Source organism: Schistocerca serialis, chromosome 8 (genome assembly GCF_023864345.2).
Source record: "Schistocerca serialis cubense isolate TAMUIC-IGC-003099 chromosome 8, iqSchSeri2.2, whole genome shotgun sequence".
Taxonomy (NCBI): domain Eukaryota; kingdom Metazoa; phylum Arthropoda; class Insecta; order Orthoptera; family Acrididae; genus Schistocerca; species Schistocerca serialis.
In genome coordinates, this window is record NC_064645.1 from 455,330,451 (window position 1) to 455,349,271 (window position 18,821).

The 18,821-nt window shown below is 43.1% G+C and overlaps 1 protein-coding gene across 1 annotated transcript in view; it reads left to right on the top strand.

Moving 5' to 3' along the window:
- LOC126416418 (TOG array regulator of axonemal microtubules protein 1) overlaps positions 1-18,821 on the top strand; it is a 63,243-nt gene that overhangs the window by 29,386 nt on the left and 15,036 nt on the right. Inside the window, exon 5 of the mRNA XM_050084138.1 lies at positions 13,385-13,543. Coding sequence (XP_049940095.1) covers positions 13,385-13,543 — 159 coding nt within the window. The remainder of the gene's footprint in view (positions 1-13,384; positions 13,544-18,821) is intronic.

Below are 18,821 nucleotides of genomic sequence, written 5' to 3' on the forward strand. Positions count from 1 at the left end.
TTAACGAGTTCCTTTTAGCACTCATGTGGATGACCTCACACTTTTCGTTATTTAGGGTCAACTGCCACTTTTCGCACCTTTCAGATATCTTTTCTAAATCGTTTTGCAATTTGTTTCGATCTTCAGATGAGTTTACCTTATAAGTCGATAAACGACAGCGTCATCTGCAAACAACCGAAGACGGCTGCTCACATTGTCTACAAAATCGTTTATATAGATAAGGAACAGCAAAGGGCCTATAACACTACCTTGGGGATCGCCAGAAATCACTTCTGTTTTACTCGATGACTTTCCGTCAGTTACTACGAACTGTGACCTATCTGACAGGAAATCACAAATCCAGTCACATAACTGAGACGATATCCCATTAAATCAAAATTGTTACTCAAAAATCACAACCAAAATCAAACTGCGCACTGCCCAAAAAAATTTGAACACTGAAATCATGTAGTAACTGTGTAGAAATATACACTGTTCATTGGTCCATTAAAAATCTGAATTACAAAGAAAATGCTTAGAATTTGCGCAATGGAAACGTGAGATGAGAAACGGAAAAACTAACAAAAAATGAAAATAATCCCACCTGAAAAATTACAGCGTAATCAGCATCAAGAGCACAGGACGAAGAAATCGCGTCATTTGACAGATGCTAAAGTAAAACTAAGCTACAGGGAGAAAGATTGAGACGATTTTCTCATGCTAATAAAACTTCTTACTTGCAATGAAAATACTAATCTCTTCATTATAATGACAATGCTGTATTTTAAACTCTTATTTCACATGAACAAAACACTCACAGAAAACCAAAAACATTACTTCCTTTACAGAAGTCTTACAAGGCAATGCTTTTACTATTATGCAAATTGAAATTAATTAAACTGAACTAACCTAAACTGAGGTGGGAAATGGACTATTCTGTTGCAAGAATCAAGATATCAGTACACGCAGCAAAAAAATTATTACCTTACAAAACATATCCATAATGCGAATCCATTCTCTGTTTTCCATAAATGCTGCGTCTGTAAGTCCCTCCATCAGATTAATAATACCTAACAATTTTCTTCAGTAAAATCCTCCTCCAATATGCACTATGCTTAAAGTTCTGCCAGCTTACTCCGTGTCCAACACTCGACTACTCTCCGCCCTACCATGGTACCTAGAGAGGGTGACCATTCCGGCAAGTACATTCTCATTGGTCAGCGACGTGTTGCGTCACTTGGCAGCCAGCGCTCACGCAGTCGCGCACTCGCTAGTGGGTATCTCAGAGAGTAAAATATTTTTCGTGTCTCTTTTCATTCGATTTTGAGCATCTCGTTGATGGGGATCAAGATGGTTCGAAATAATCACTGTTAGAAATATTCTAAAGGAAAAACAAAGCGTAAAGAGCATTGATGACAACACTTCTCAATATCCAATGTTAGCTGTAGGTGCTCTTCACCAATAATTCCAGCTTAAGACCGTGACTGCGCAGAATATCTTACAATTTTGCGATCGACTTTAGTTGAAACATATGTAGAGAATGTTATGATAAAGATGACGAAACTTTCCTTACGATGTTGACCCGGAAAATTTAATTCTGTTGCTGAAAGCGGTGCAGTTCAGAGCACACTAAATGAAACAACAAGTTTACTGTTACCAGTCACTGTTTATTTATCTCCACGACGCGTTTCAGTGGTTTAAACCCGCGTCATCAGGTGGATTTACATTTGTTAGTATGACATTTGTGTGCCGGCTGTTGTGGCCATTCGGTTCTAGGCGCTTCAGTCTGGAACCGCGTGACCGCCACGGTCGCAGGTTCGAATCCTGCCTTGGGCATGGATGTGTGTGATGTCCTTAGGTTAGTTAGGTTTAAGTAGTTCTAAGTTCTAGGGGACTGATGACCACAAATGTTAAGTCCCATAGTGCTCAGAGCCATTTGAACCATTTTTATGACATTTGTGTGCGTGTCGTGTTACGATTTCTTGTAGGAACTTGTGGCACTGTCTAGTGCAGAAAACAAAACACTATTTCAGAACATATTTCTAACGGTAAACATAAGATAATTAAAATTTCTTTTCGCCGATGCCCTCTTCATTGCATTTCATTTGGCTCCTTTATCCAAAAATCTAATGCGGCTGAAAGTTCTCTTCCTTACACACAAATCAATGATTCCCTTTTAGATTTCGGGAAATCTTGATTGTACTAGTGCTGCTAATGATTCCATCACGCTTTTGCAACGTGAAATATATTGCTCCATGAAAAGAGGCAAAAATAAATTCGAAATCTTATATTGTAATAAACCACTCTGGTGATGGAGAAGTAAGCCGACGTTGCGAAAGCACACTTATCCAGTCTTGTTTCGCTGTTAATTTTGCATCGAATGGCATTTTGCAGTTGTAATTCCTAATGAACTGTCGATGCTTTTCCACTTGAACGCGATGTATCCTGCCAAGTATTTTAAGGCATTGCGACGTCTTCACTGGAGCTCGCTTAATCACCAAGATCGCAACCACCAAACAAATCATCATATAAAATACTGTGATGTTATGTGTCAAATACTTTGTTGCACAACTCGCTAGAAATAAAGTTCTGGAACTCTCACACTACTTCTGCAGAATTTTGGTCTCTGTCCTCTGCAATGGAAGCATCAAGGGACAAAGGTATATTAGGCGCATTATTAGTCAGTATTAGTGGACGTATTCTATTTTTCACTTCAAAGGGCGTGGTATATTGTAAAAAGCACCAAGATCACGAATTTTAGAAAAGAAATTTTCGAAACAATCTTGATTCAACCTGACAATCACGATGTATGTTGCCCCAGCATTTTTCACATCTGTAAAAATGTCCAAAAAGTGAATTTATTGATGTAGCAAATCCTTTTTGAAATGGGAGAACCTATTTCTTTTCCCTACTCGCATATTCGAGGAAATTTCGAAAACCCTCTTCAGGAAATTTTCTTGACTTCTGAGGTTTAAACCATAAACACTTCTAAGAGGTACTTTCTGATCTAAGGTGTACCTCGAGTTTAACACGTCGAAAACGTTGTATGTCAATTCGTTTGAAACTTCCTTCACGACCTTTATGGAGGACATACCTCACAGCTTGTGCAGTGCGACGTGGAAATAGCTGTGCAGCCAATCTAACGTTTTGATGTATACGTCCTCTCACATTCAAGTCACCTTCCTAAGTGTGATAGGTGATCGAAAGATCACTTGTCTTGTACTGCAGAAGATCTTCTATTACAGTTTTGTAAATATGGTACCATCACGCAAGGTGATTCTGTCGTCAATAAAGTAATTTCTTAATAATTTTAGCAAATGCTGTACATTGTAAAAAAAAAATCTTCCTTGTCCACAGGGTTCGAAAAATTCATCTTACTTGTGGATTCATCGGGTTGTTTCCACAATACTGAATTTTTCGCTCCCATATCGCATGTAACTGCAACAGCGCGAATGCCAACTCCTTCAAGTTCGACCGGCAAACGCGCGGAAATCCGGGATTCAATCACCTGCGCTCTACAATTGAGCCAAAGCTACACAAGTTCAGAGATACCACTCTCACTGCCGTAAGTCGATTATTCCACAGATGTCACACACGACTATTTCGCTCTCGTAACATGAAATTTCCATTCATTCTTAAATTATCTGCAAAATAAATGTCCAGTTCATTTATATATTCCACCTTCCAATTTCCACAACATTATGTGGCATATCCCCTGGAAACCTTTAAAACACCAGAGTTCATCTAGACCAGCGTGTCTGCATTCTCTGAGAGATGTTTACTTCCAGAAGTATAAAGAAAAAGAGAGATAGAGAGATCTTACACAATATACTGGGTCCATGCCATAAAATGGGATCTACGAACAGAGATAAAAACAAGAAATTTAGTCTAAAACAGAAAAAAATATGGAGACACTAAACTGATGCAGAGTTCGCTTTTATGGCTGAACGCAGGACTCCAAATGAATGAAAGACGTGATCAACATTTTTTACTCGAAACCAAAAACAAGAATGCTGTGGTACAAATATCAAAAAATATCTGGAAGAAAAGGATATAGGAGCAGAAGACACATGCAATCAGAACACCTTCAGGACAACTGTAGAAACTTTTGGGACCTTTCAAGACAGTTGAACGACTGGTGCCAAGTGGTGTGACGAAGGTCTTGCTAGATGCAGTGTATTAGTGAAAAACATCCGGCTTGAAAAAGAAAATGGAAGGATAACACTTATCACAATTGTTGTAAGCTTATTGTGGTCCCTAGATGGCCAAATAACGAAATAAACAAGTAAGTAAATAAATGAACAAATAATATAAACAACCTTGGACATGGACGACATTCAGCAACCGTATTTGAGGATAAAATCAGAAAACGTTGCACAAAATTTAATGCACTGACCTGATTTTGATTCCAAATAATATTATCTTCATTGTAATAAATTACAGTTACTCTTTTGTAATAATTTTCTTCTTATGTCTTGTATTTCTTGTCCGCATCCATTGCCTTTCGATGTCTGCATGTCTCTGTTCTTCAGAGTATCAGGGTGCTACCATTATTTACATTGATTGCTCTAAATCCAAGGATGAGATGGGATATGTTGTTACAACTCATGCTGGTCAGGAGCAACATTTGATGCCAGGAACGTTTAATGTATTTACAGTGAAGCTGATTGTCAAAGACAGAGCACAAAGTTTTAATAAACAGACGCCTCTCGACGGTGTATTTGTAGTGACTCAAAAAGTACTCCAGGCCACTGATCGATGTTACTCTTATCATCCTGTGATATCTGCTATTCATGACCTTCTCTCTGACCTTAGTCATACTATCTGTTCAGTAGTCATTCTCTGTGTCTGATTTCGTGTGGGTATTGTACCAAATGAAATGGTCGACCATTTCACAAAAGAAACGATTACTTGCCCAACACTCGCTTCGACCAGCCAAATTCCGAATTTGTGGGTGCAATTACGACCTCTCCTCACTCATAGATGGAATGACATCTGGTGGGGTACTGTCCACTCCAATAAATCCTGCACTGTCTAACAACCCTACCACAACAAAGGTCAAAAATTAATTATGATTGTACTGTTGCTCACACTGCTAAATATTGCATTTTCAGGCAACAACAAAGTTATATTATGTGGCAGGTGTTATATTATGTGGCAGGTGTTATATTATGTGGCAGGTGTCATTAGAGCACACTTAATAAAGTCATTTCTTGAAATAATGGATAATCTAGGCACTCATCTTTTCATGTTTCCCACGCTGGTCTTGTTGTGAACTCATGGCTCAATCGTCGAAAATATAGGTAGTGATAATTCCAAGCTCGGATGCAAAGAGGCCTAGGTGTTATTCTGCGATATTCAAAAGTTTTATAGATGTGTTTCATCAACCATTCTTGAAGATTAAACTTTTTCAAGTTAGGACAATGGTGATGTAAAAAAGTAATCAGCACTCCGAATTTAAGTTACACTTCCTTTTTATTACTTTTGTTGCAATATCACGTAACTCGTTCCAAAACATCACTTCACAATATAAAACACACTTGAAAATATCTTCCTCACTGTTAAAGTTCACATTTCATAAACTGACTACAATTTGCGTCTTTTTAATATGACGACCAAAACTTGACTCTCTAATAACCGCTTAAACGCCCAAAAATCAGAGTTACAAGTATGTCAAAGATCATAGTGACAAAAGAAAGAATACACATAAGAATAATATCATTGCAATATAAAAATATCGATGTATCGAAGTACCTATACATTATTGAAATCAAATCTGAATGTTGTTACAGAAATCTGTTAACTATTTTACAGAAACACAGTAGGATATTGCTGGTATCGAGAGGTTGAGGTGAGGTGCTGTAATGGTTACGTAATTCAAGTACCATTACAACTGCCATGGAGTCTAGTGCTGCATGCCGCTTCTCCTTCTATTCCTCACAGAAGGAATCCCATCTCTTATATCGCATTCACATCTCTCATACCAGATTAACCCATGGCGTGGAGGGTAAAAATCGTAGAGGGAGACCAGGAGATGAATACACTACGCAGATTCAGAAGGATGTAGGCTGCAGTAGGTACTGGGAGAAACTTGCACAGGATAGAGTAACATGGAGAGTGCTGCATCAAACCAGTCTCTGGACTGCAGACCACAACAACAACAACAACAACGAACCAACCTAACGTTGTGGTTGTGGGGCCTTACAGACAGCAGCTCACACCCTGCTGGAATGCTCCCTCCTTCTGGCTCCCCATGTTAAGTGAGGTCTTCCAGATTCTTTGCCTCTAATATTGCTGAACGACAAAAGGACACTGGAAGTCGTTCTCGGTTTTCTCCCTGAAAATTGTTTTTATTCTCAGATATAATATCTTAAACTGCATTTGAAGCAGGTGCAAAGTGGCTGGGGATGGTGCACCTCTTGTCACATGCTGGGTTTGAAAGGCACTTGACACTGCTTCGTTCATCAGCTGTCTTCGTCATCTCTCTTTTCTTCTCGTTGAATTGCACCCTATTTTCTATTTTAGGGGTGGCCTTGCGATGCATGCTGTTCGCCTCTTAGACTACAAAGGATCGGAGGTGGGACAGCAATGGGAGGGGCTGCTCCTGCCGCATACAGAGCCCTTGGGGAAACTTGCCTGGCTCCACCCACTTGCTGACCTGGTTATTTCTGTCACCTCGTTTTATTATTATCTGCCCAACTGTAGTTCAATACTTTGAGCCTTCACCTGACTAGAAACGATTATTTACTCTGTAACTGTCTTCACTCTTAGTCAGGTTGGCAGCAGGTGTATGTGGCCGGGGGTTCTCTCTACACAGATGAGCCCTGGGAGAACCTTCCTCTGCTCTGTCACACATAATTTTACTTCTCAGCTCTGGCATCAATATTGCTTTCAGCGCCTCAGTTTTATCGCTCTTACATGCTTTCATAATCTGATCAATTTTCTGATGGACATCAATGATTGAAGAAGAGAAATTTGTTAACATCGAGTATAGATTTAAGTGTCAGGAAGTCGTTTCTGAAAGTATTTGTATGGAGTGTAGCCATGTATCGAGTGAAACATGGACGATAAATAGTTTAGACAAGAAGAGAATAGAAGCTTTCGAAATGTGGTGCTACAGAAGAATGCTGAAGATTAGATGGGTAGATCACATAACTAATGAGGAGGTATTGAATAGAATTGGGGAGAAGAGGAGTTTGTGGCACAACTTGACTAGAAGAAGGGATCGGTCGGTAGGACATGTTCTGAGGCATCAAGGGATCACCAATTTGGTGCTGGAGGGCAGCGTGGAGGGTAAAAATCGTAGAGGGAGACCAAGAGATGAATACACTAAGCAGATTCAGAAGGATGTAGGCTGCAGTAGGTACTGGGAGATGAAGTAGCTTGCACAGGATAGAGTAGCATGGAGAGCTGCATCAAACCAGTCTCAGGACAGAAGACAACAACAACAACAACAACAACAACAATGACTGCAGATTGGTACCTCTTGAACAATGGACTGATATCACTGTTTAGTCCCTTAACCTCCAAACAACCAACAACTGAAACTGGGCTTCATCAGATCTTGCTGTACGCCACCACTGGTCACTGATCACAGGCCCATACCAGTCATTGCATTCTGTGTCAAGATGTCAACATAAGAATTCCGACATCCACTTGTGAGTCAGCAGATATCTAAGTTACAGTACAGCTCTGCAAAGGTAACAGGACATCCGGTCACCGAACTTTTGCAGTGCTCCAGTGCAGTGGTTTACACATGTGGAACCACTGTCTCTGCCACACTGAAGATCTACTCTAGACACTGTTGACCTTGCGAAGCCGTATCTTGTGTAATTTTAGATACGCTGTGAGCTATGCATCTTGAAGCAGTAATCATCCAACATTAAAATTCTGTAAAATCATGATGTGCTGCCATATTTATTAACACTTGTCTGTAACAGATTACTCAGAGACTGTATCTACGCCTGTGCCATACACCACATCCAGCAGCAACATTTCAGCGTCATACACAGCACGTTTCAAGTGGAAAAACCCTTCCTGTGACTTTTGGCCATTCCATTTAGAGCAGTATGAAAACACAACACCTGTCTTTCACGTGTGTTTGCATAACTAATCTGCAATGTGGTTGGCTGCTGATGTCTAGAAGTGATGCATGCACAAAAGTATTTGCACTCACGAGTTCTAATGACACTCAGTTTAAAGTATCTCACTGAATTATGTTCAACTCCACATTTACCGATACTGTAACTGTCATAGCACAGCCAGTTCTTACCTCATTCACACTTGCACAGATATAGAAAGTGCACTTATCACTATAAAATGGTTGAAATGGCTCTGAGCACTATGACCGAGCGAGGTGGCGCAGTGGTTAGCACACAGGACTCGCATTCGGGAGGACGACGGTTCAATCCCGCGTCCGGCCATCCTGATTTAGGTTTTCCGTGATTTCCCTAGATCACTTCAGGCAAACGCCGGGATGGCTCCTTCGAAAGGGCACGGCCGATTTCCTTCCCCATCCTTCCCTAATCCGAGCTTGTGCTCCGTCTCTAATGACCTCGTTGTCGACGGGACGTTAAACGCTAATCTCCTCCTCCCTGAGCACTATGGGACTTAACATCTGAGGCCATCAGTCCCCTAGAACGTAGAACTACTTAAGCCTAACTAACCTAAGGACATCACACACATCCATGCCCGAGGCAGGATTCGAACCTGCGACCATAGCGGTCGCGCGGTTCAAGACTGAAGCTCCTAGAACCGCTCGCGCTCGGCCATTTCACTATAATATATAGACTTTTTTTTTTTTTTTTGATGCGTTGCCACAAATGAATTGGGCTCCAAACAAGTGATAAATGACCACTTATCTTTTGTTATAGATTTTCTTTGATGTGGCTGTGGATTAGAGCGTAAAACGTCCCCTTAGAAAAATTTATGAATTACTGTGCTGATAAATCTCTTACATTATTTGATTTTCAAACAGCTGAGCAAAACTGAACGTACTCAGACATTTCTCTCTTTACTTATTCTGATCAACACTAAACTGACAAACAATATTTTTAGTGCAACGCAATCTGACTTTCAAAAATCCCTACAAAAGAATGGCCCTGACTAACAATAACCTATACCTTTCATGAATCACTTACCTCACAAAAATCTTCGTTACTCGAACTACTGCAATATAGCGAGCGCCAATAGTGCCAGCTAAATGAAAGATTCTAACTGCTGAAGGCACTAACTACTGATAGGCATAGTTAGCAAATGAAAGATTTTGATAGAGAACAAACAATGTATTTACCTTAATAGTGTTCAAAAGTCATTATATATATATATATATATATATATATAATTTCATGACTCCAGTCTTACAAATTTCCTTTTTGCTGATGGACACACGTCCAGATCATTCGCTCTCAAAACTCCGCCATCTCTCTTCCCACATCCACCACTGCTCACTGCTGGCGGCTCACCTCCAACCGCGCGACACTACGCGCTGTTCACATCCAACTGCCCAACAATACAATAGCGAATGTTCCAACAATGCCAACCAGCCACAGACTGCACACAGCACAGCCAGTGTTTTTCATATAGAGGGCTACGTGGCGTTACCAGCATAAAAACCTAAACAGCCTACTTACAAGCGTAGGTACATTCATACGACAGACAGAACCAGTCTTTGTGTTGAAATATAATGTGGTCAGAAATACAGCACGAAGCACTTTCTCATAACCCTGTTGTTCACTAGTAGCTCATCATCGTAGCACTGTTCAAAGACAAAGTTCACAAACATATGGAAGGACTTCCAACTAACTTGAAGAGTCTAACTGATCCTCTCTAACCGTGTTGTAGCCAGACACGGTACTCTTCTTGCTGCTCTCTGAGGACTAGACGTTGACTGGAATGTGGCCTGGCACAGAACTGGTCTCGTGTCGGTGCTTCAGTCCGTTTCGAGACAGGCTGCCGATGGCGACGCAGAGAACTTCGGTGGACGTGTCTCACTACTTCCGTCTAATCGGTGTGGCCAGCGACGCTCCAATAGCGAGCAGCGTCCTTGTGATGTCGATAGCAGGAACCGGGGGGACTCCTGTTGGCTACACCACACTTTCACTGATGAACACTGATGTAAAAGCAGACATCTAGTGCAGTGAAAAGTGTTAACCATTTTTGGCAACGCAACGGTCAGTGTTCTATAAAACACTCGTCCGTTAATATTCCTAGTCCCCAACCCCAAAGCTCACAAATGACTGATTAACAATCGTTATCCATACTGGAATGAGATTTTCACTCTGCAGCGGAGTGTGCGCTGATATGAAACTTCCTGGCAGATTAAAACTGTGTGCCCGACCGAGACTCGAAGTCGGGACCTTTGGCTTTCGCGGGCAAGTGCTCTACCGTCTGAGCTACCGAAGCACGACTCACGCCCGGTACTCACAGCTTTACTTCTGCCAGTACCTCGTCTCCTACCTTCCAAACTTTACAGAAGTTCGCAGGAGAGCTTCCAAACTTTACAGAAGTTCGCAGGAGAGCTTCTGTAAAGTTTGGAAGGTAGGAGACGAGATACTGGCAGAGGTAAAGCTGTGAGTACCGGGCTTGAGTCGTGCTTCGGTAGCTCAGATGGTAGAGCACTTGCCCGCGAAAGGCAATGGTCCCGAGTTCGAGTCTCGGTCGGGCACACAGTTTTAATCTGCCACGAAGTTTCATTCTCCATACTCTTTCAAGAGGCAACTATCGATGGCAACGGTAGCACGTCAGTATGTCAAGTACTCTTTGGGAGACTGTCGAGTGTGTCACAGTCAGGGGCGGATCCAGGATCTCGGTCAGGGGGGGGCAAATTTTTTGGTTCCTGCCTTCCAAAAAATTAATTCCAAATAAAAGCATTAATATTCTATATACGCGCGCGCACACACACACACACACACACACACACATATATATATATATATATATATATATATATATATATATATATATATATATATATATATATATATATATATAGGGTGAGTCACCTAACGTTACCGCTGGATATATTTCGTAAACCACATCAAATACTGACGAACCGATTCCACAGACCGAACGTGAGGAGAGGGGCTAGTGTAATTGTTTAATACAAACCATACAAAAATGCACGGAAGTATGTTTTTTAACACAAACCTACGTTTTTTTTAATGGAACCACGTTAGTTTTGTTAGCACATCTGAACATATGAACAAATACGTAATCAGTGCCGTTTGTTGCATTGTAAAATGTTAATTACATCCGGAGATATTGTAACCTAAAGTTGACGCTTGAAACCTCCGACGTTCAGTTGCGTGTTGTAACAAACACGGGCCACGGTCAGCGAGCAGCATCTGCAGGGACATGTTTACGATGACGACCGTGTTTACGAGTGTGGATGTAATGGTTCAAATGGCTCTGAGCACTATGGGACTCAACTTCTGAGGTCATTAGTCCCCTAGAACTTAGAACTAGTTAAACCTAACTAACCTAAGGACATCACACACATCCATGCCCGAGGCAGGATTCGAACCTGCGACCGTAGCGGCCTCGCGGTTCCAGACTGCTGCGCCTATAACCGCACGGCCACTTCGGCCGGCTAGTGTGGCTGTAGTGCACTGTTGTGGTTTGGTCTGGCTGACGCAGTGTCCGCATGTAGCACTTGCTGCTATTGTTATTCTGCATTCGTCTCCGCACGCAGACCAACTGTAGTACACCGTGTTACCAGACGTCTGTGATAGTGTAGTGTTGTAGGAACTGTGACCATGGTGTATTCGTACTCTGAAAAGGCGGAGATGATACTCATCTATGGCGAGTGTCGACGAAATGGAGCTGAAGCCTGCAGGGAGTATGCAGAACGGTACCCGGACAGAGAGCATCCAACGTGCCGCACATTGCAAAACATCTACCGCCAACTGTATGCAACAGGTATGGTCGTAGCACGCAAACGGGTCCGTAACAGGCCCGTCACAGGAGAAGCGGGGGCAGTTGGTGAGTTAGCTGCTGTTGCCATGAACCCACACATGAGTACACGGGACATTGCGAGAGCCGGTAGACTGAGTCAAAATAGTGTCATGCGCATACTGCATCGTCACCGCTTTCACCCGTTTCATGTGTCGCTACATCAGCAATTACATGGTGATGACTTTAATCATCGAGTGCAATTCTGTCAATGGGCATTAACAGAGAATGCGTTGCAGTTCTACCTGTTTACCGATGAAGCGAGTTTCACAAACCACGGGGCAGTGAATCTACGGAACATGCATTACTGGTCCGTGGACAATCCTCGCTGACTCAGACAGGTAGAGCGACATCGACCGTGGATTGTAAATGTATGGTGCGGAATCATTGGCAACCACCTCATTGGTCCTCACTTCATTGCAGGGGCCCAAACAGCTGCAACATACATCGCGTTTCTACAGAATTATCTGCCAACGTCGCTCGAAAATGTCCCACTGGAAACGCGTCGACGTATGTGGTATCTGCATGATGGTGCACCTGCACATTCCGCAATTAACACTAGGCTGACCCTTGACAGGACGTTCGACGGGCGTTTCATAGGACGTGGAGGACGCATAAATTGGCCAGCCCGTTCTCCTGATCTTACACCTCTGGACTTCTTTCTGTGGGGTACGTTAAAGGAGATTGTGTACCGTGATGCGCCTACAACCCCAGAGGATATGAAACAACGTATTGTGGCAGCCTGCGGCGACATTACACCGGATGTACTGCGGCGTGTACGACATTCATTACGCCAGAGATTGCAATTGTGTGCAGCAAATGATGGCCACCACATTGAACATCTATTGGCCTGACATGTCGGGACACACTCTGTTCCACTCCGTAATTGGAAACGGAAACCACGTGTGTACGTGTACCTCACCCCTCATGGTAATGTACATGTGCGTCAGTGAAAAAGACCAATAAAAAGGTGTTAGCATGTGGACGTAATGTGCTGTTCCAGTCTCTTCTGTACCTAAGGTCCATCACCGTTCCCTTTGGATCCCTACGTAATTCGGTGCTTTCCGATACACACGATCGAACAGCGGAGAAGTGGTACTCAAGCGTCAACTTTAGGTTACAATATCTCCGGATGTAATTAACATTTTACAATGCAACAAACGGCACTGATTACGTATTTGTTTATATGTTTAGATGTGCTAACAAAACTAACGGGGTTCCATTTAAAAAAACGTAGGTTTGTGTTAAAAAACATACTTCCGTGCATTTTTGTATGGTTTGTATTAACCAGTTACACTAGCCCCTGGTCACAGTACAGTGTACGGACTTTGTTGAAGTCACGTGTGTCATGTGTGTACTAACTGCTTAGAGAGACTGTGTGTGTGTGTGTGTGTGTGTGTGTGTGTGTGTGTCAGTCAGAATGCTAGCTCACGCTGTTTCCGCTCCCCGGCAGCCACCAGAACGCCGTGGTTCGCACAGTGGCCGCGCGGCTGCTGGCGGCGCTGACGGCGCGCCTGGGCGCAGACCGTGTGCTGTCTGCGCCCCGCGACCTCCGCAGCCGCCTGCTGGTCACCGGCTCCTCGCTGCTGACCGAGGGCAGTCTGGACACCAGGTACGTCACGCGTGCGCGACGACAGCGACCTCGTGTCACTCTCCGAGGAAGCTATCTGCAAAGTTTACAGTACGTCACACAGTTACGAACGAGATGAAAACACCGACCCCCTGCTTCTCCCTGCTGGACAATGGTTTCGTCCATTTGTTTTCACCACAGTGCTCGCTTCACGTGTTACGATGCTCGACTACAGTACTCTGCGCAGAGTAACAGAGAGGTCGGAATTTAACTGCATTATACATGGGTATCCAGCTGAGCTCAAATACTTCCTGAACAGGTTAAGACACCTTAATCTTGTTTTCGCCCAAATACACTACTGGCTATTAAAATTGCTACACCATGAACATGACGTGCTACAGACGCGAAATTTAACCGAGAGGAAGAAGATGCTGTGACATGCAAATGACTAGCTTGTCAGAGCGTTCACACAAGGTTGGCGCCGGTGGCGAAACCTACAACGTGCTGACATGAGGAAAGTTTCCAACCGATTTCTCATACACAAACAGCAGTTGACCGGCGTTGCCTGGTGAAACGTTGTTGCGATGCCTCGTGTAAGGAGGAGAAATGCATACCATGATGTTTCCGACTTTGATAAAGGTCGGATTGTAGCCTATCGCGATTGCGGTTTATCGTATCGTGACATTGCTGCTCGCGTTGGTCGATATCCAATGACTGTTAGCAGAATATGGAATCGGTGGGTTTAGGAGGGTAATACGGAACGCCGTGCTGGATCCCAAATTGCCTCTTATCACTAGCAGTCGAGTGACAGGTATCTTATCCGCGTGGCTGTAACGGATCGTGCAGCCACGTCCCTATCCCTGAGTCAACAGATGGGGACGTTTGCAAGACAACAACCACCTGCACGAACAGTTCGATGATGTTTGCAGCAGCATGGACTATCAGCTCGGAGACACGGCTGCGGTTACCCTTGCCGCTGCATCACAGACAGGAGCGCCTGTGATGGTGTACTCAACGACGAACCTGGGTGCACGAATGGCAAAACGTCATTTTTTCGGATGAATCCAGGTTCTGTTTATAGCACCATCATGGTCGCATCGGTGTTTGGCGACATCGCGGTGAACGCACATTGGAAGCGTGTATTCCTCTTCGCCATACTGGCGTATCACCCGGCGCGATGGTGTCGGGTGCCATTGGTTACACGTCTCGGTCACCTCTTGTTCTGATTGACGGCACTTTGAACAGTGAGCGTTACATTTCAGATGTGTTACGACCCGTGGCTTTACCCTTCATTCGATCCCTGCAAAATCCTACATTTCAGCAGGATAATGCACGACCACATGTACAGGTCTTTCTGAATACAGAAAATGTTCGACTGCTGCCCCGCCCAGCACATTCTCCAGATCTCTCACCAATTGAAAACGTTTTATCAATGGTGGCCCAGCAACTGTCTCGTCACAATACGCCAGCCACTACTCTTGATGAACTGTGGGAACGTGTTGAAGCTGCATGGACAGCTGTACCTGTACGCGCCATCCAAGCTGTGTTTGACTCAATGCCCAGGCGTATCACGGCCGTTATTATGGCCAGAGGTGGTTGTTCTGGGTACTGATTTCTCAGGATCTATGCACCCAAACTGCGTGAAAATGAAATCACATGTCAGTTCTAGTATAATATATTTGTCCAATGAATACCCGTCTATCATCTGCATTTCTTCTTGGTGTAGCAATTTTAATGGCCAGTAGTGTAAATTATGAACAAATCTTCGCCCAATGATGTATTGTCTCCTTTCATAGCCATATTAATTACAAGGATATCGGTATCAGCTTCACTTTTTCAGATACGAGAACTTTAGTAATTTCTGCTACTAGTACCGTATTTCTAAAAGGGAAACATTCAATGGCATTTCACTCTTAAAAATCCGATTAGTAGTTTCGGAGAAATCACAGTATTCACAAGGGGACGCTACGACGTTGGGATCATGGATTTATTTCTAACTTTGTACACCTTCAGTAGGCCATTAAAACAACATAATGTTCAAGTAGTAAGGTGCCCTTCTCTGACAATTCCGGGATAATCGCAAGAGAAGTTTTACACGTCTATTATGTGGCTTATGTACCTGTGTATAGGTGTCGGACGTTCGAGTTCGTGGTGGTAAATCGATGTTCGCTGTCCTCTGTAATAAAAAAAAACCGATTGAACAGATCAACGATTAACTTGAACGGACGTCCTGGGACATCCGCCCTGAGCAAATGCAACGAACAATAACGAACAAAATTAGATAAAAAAAAAAGTGATTGGCATTCGAGCTTCGTAAGCCGAAAGTGCTTGAGGCGAGGGTTCGACTCTTGCTTCAAAACTGGTTCAAATGGCTCTAAGCACCAAGGGACTTAGCATCGGAGGTCATCAGTCCCCTAGACGTAGAACTACTTGAACCTAACTAACCTAAGAACATCACACACATCCATGCCCGAGGCAGGATTCGAAACTGCGACCGCCGGGGGTGGTCGAGAGGTTCTAGGCGCTACAGTGTGGAACCGCGCGACTGCTACGGTCGCAGGTTCGAATCCTGCCTCGGTCATGGATGTGTGTGATGCCCTTAGGTTAGTTAGGTTTAAGTAGTTTTAAGTTCTAGGGGACTGATAACTTTAGAAGTTAAGTCCCATAGTGCTCAGAGCCATTTGAACCATTTGAACCTGCGACCGTAGCAGCAGCGCGGTTCCGGACTGAAGCGCACAGAACCGCTCGGTCACAGCGGCCGGCGACTCTTGTTCAAAATTAATTATTAATCTATTATTTTTCATCGCTGGTCGTATTATTTAATTTGTATGACATTTGAGAGGTAATATAACGAAAAAAACACGTGTATTTGCATGAAGTATTTACATCAAGTGTCAGTTTATGTTTACCTTGAATGTATGATAAATATCATCCTGCAACGAGTGATGTCGAGAGCACATCCGACGGGTAATCGCGCATTACTCTTTTGGTCTGGCACATTGTGACTTACTATATTACTGATTGTGCGTAACGTCATTGCTATCATTACTTATCGAGGTTTGACTTCGGTTTTCCAAGCCTGGCCCTCCTCCTTGAAAATTTAATTACAAATGGTAACTAGTCAAATAACACATGAAATTTACTACAACTTCATCAAAATGCATGTGATTTTGTTCTCTCAGAATCATATAAATTACACCAGTGATGAAAATCGAAAAATAAATTAAAATATAAGTGTTAGCAGTATTCGATCCATAGCTTCGCCCTACTTGCCAAGCGCGAACGCTAATCACTTGACCATAAAGACTTGCTACTATCGGCACATTCGTACAAATTCATCAGTTACATAACAGACGCCTAAAATTTCTCTTGCGATTTTCTCGGCGTTGCCAGAGTACTACACCTTACTGCTTGCACATTATGTTGTTTTAATGGCCTACTAAAGGATTACAAAGTTTGAAGCAAATCCGTGATCCCAATATCGTGGACTCCCCTTTTTACACAGACATGAATCCGACTGCTGTCTTATGAGGAAGTTCGTGTTGTTACACGAAACTGTCGCATCAGGCTGATGGGGTACTCCAGCTTGACACAGCTAAAATAGTCTGCTCATAAAAGCGAAATAGTGAAACAAAGATTTAAAAACTGACGCTAACGACACTTGACTGACAAACCAACTGGAAGGCAAAGGACGTAGGAACTTGGGATTGTTCGTCAGTTAAGTACAGTAAGAGTTCTGCTTCCGCTTCTGTGCCAGAGTCTTCAAGGAAAGGTCCCCGTCAGAAACTGATCAGTTTGTGAAACAAGAAAAATGTATAAAGGTTGTTAAAAATAATAACTTCGCATTTCGAGTCTAAAATCGAGATGTACACTTACGTTACAAAATTACATCAGTAACAGCAACAAAAGGGAAATCACAGAAGAATGTACTCATAAACACTTCCTTGATATTCCATTTATGTCATCAGTTGTTTGAAATCCCCACCGTCTACTGCAGCTCGTGAGCAAGGAACCTGTACTACCAGAGGAGGTTCCTTCTGTGTCATAACGCTTGCTGCAACACTGCGATGTTTTATTAGGTCGTCGGAACTTGTGCACAGGCTTCATGTTTGGGTTTACCACAGAGTCAAAATTCCAGGAGCGCCTAACAGGCACGTGCTATCCAGCGACGAAGGAGGCGGGTGAGCGAAGCGGGGCACCCACGTACGTCTACATTTCCCAAGTGATACTTCCTCATTGACAAAGGGCAACATTTCGGTTACAAATTGTGCATATCTTTTAACCTTAGAGGTTTCTTCGATGAAGGAAAGACGAATCATGCAGTCTCTAACAATGCACCAACAAATATTCGCACTCCACTTCCTCAAATGTTCACCTACCTCAGCCACTGCGGGTTCTCAGCGCCTAATAACACGTATTTCTTACTGTGTTCTTACACTTTTTTAGTCTTGTTCGACAAACTTTATTACGCTGTACGACATATGTTTCGCATTATAAGCTCATTTTCTAGCACACAACTAATCCCAAAGATGAGAACCGAGGAGAGGTAAACATACAAGTTCTTAATTTATCTGTTGTTACTTAAACTACAAAAGTTACCTCTGTTGGCAAATTTGACGCAGTTAGATACGGATTTAAACATTTATTACGTTCAAAAAATGGTTCTGAGCACTATGGGACTTAACTTCTGAGGTCATCAGTCCCCTAGAACTTAGAACTACTTAAACCTAACTAACCTAAGGACATCACACACATCCATGCTCGAGGGAGGATTCTAACCTGCAACCGTAGCAGTCGCGCGGTTCCGGACTGAAGCGCCTAGAACCGCTCGGCCACTCCGGCCGGCTATTACGTTCAGCTGTCCATGATCTGTAAAGGTAACTGCATCGCTAAAGATAATTCTTTGAAGAAAAAACCTATTATCCTGAAGTTACAAGAGAACCGAGTAACAGTTCTCCTGGTGAAGTCACGCGTGAAACGGATGGAAGCTGTTTGCGCGCAAAATGCGAACAAAGCTGGCCTCACTTACTGCAGAGGCACTCGCGGTTTCTCTGCAGTTGACTTGCGAACAATGAGTGACAGCTGCCAGAACACCAATTTCGTTCGCTCCGCTCGTTGCACACTATATTCTTTCCCTCTGCGTAGTATTCCAGTGGCCTTCCAGTAACAATTTGTTGCACGTTTGCTCAGTTGTCATTCACGCCGGACGCCGTCTGTGGGACATCTTTGTGCAACCAACTCAACACTTCTCTTTGCGTTCCTTACACGTTCTTGTGAAGAACAAATAGCACATGTAGTACGAGGGCAGTTCAATAAGTAA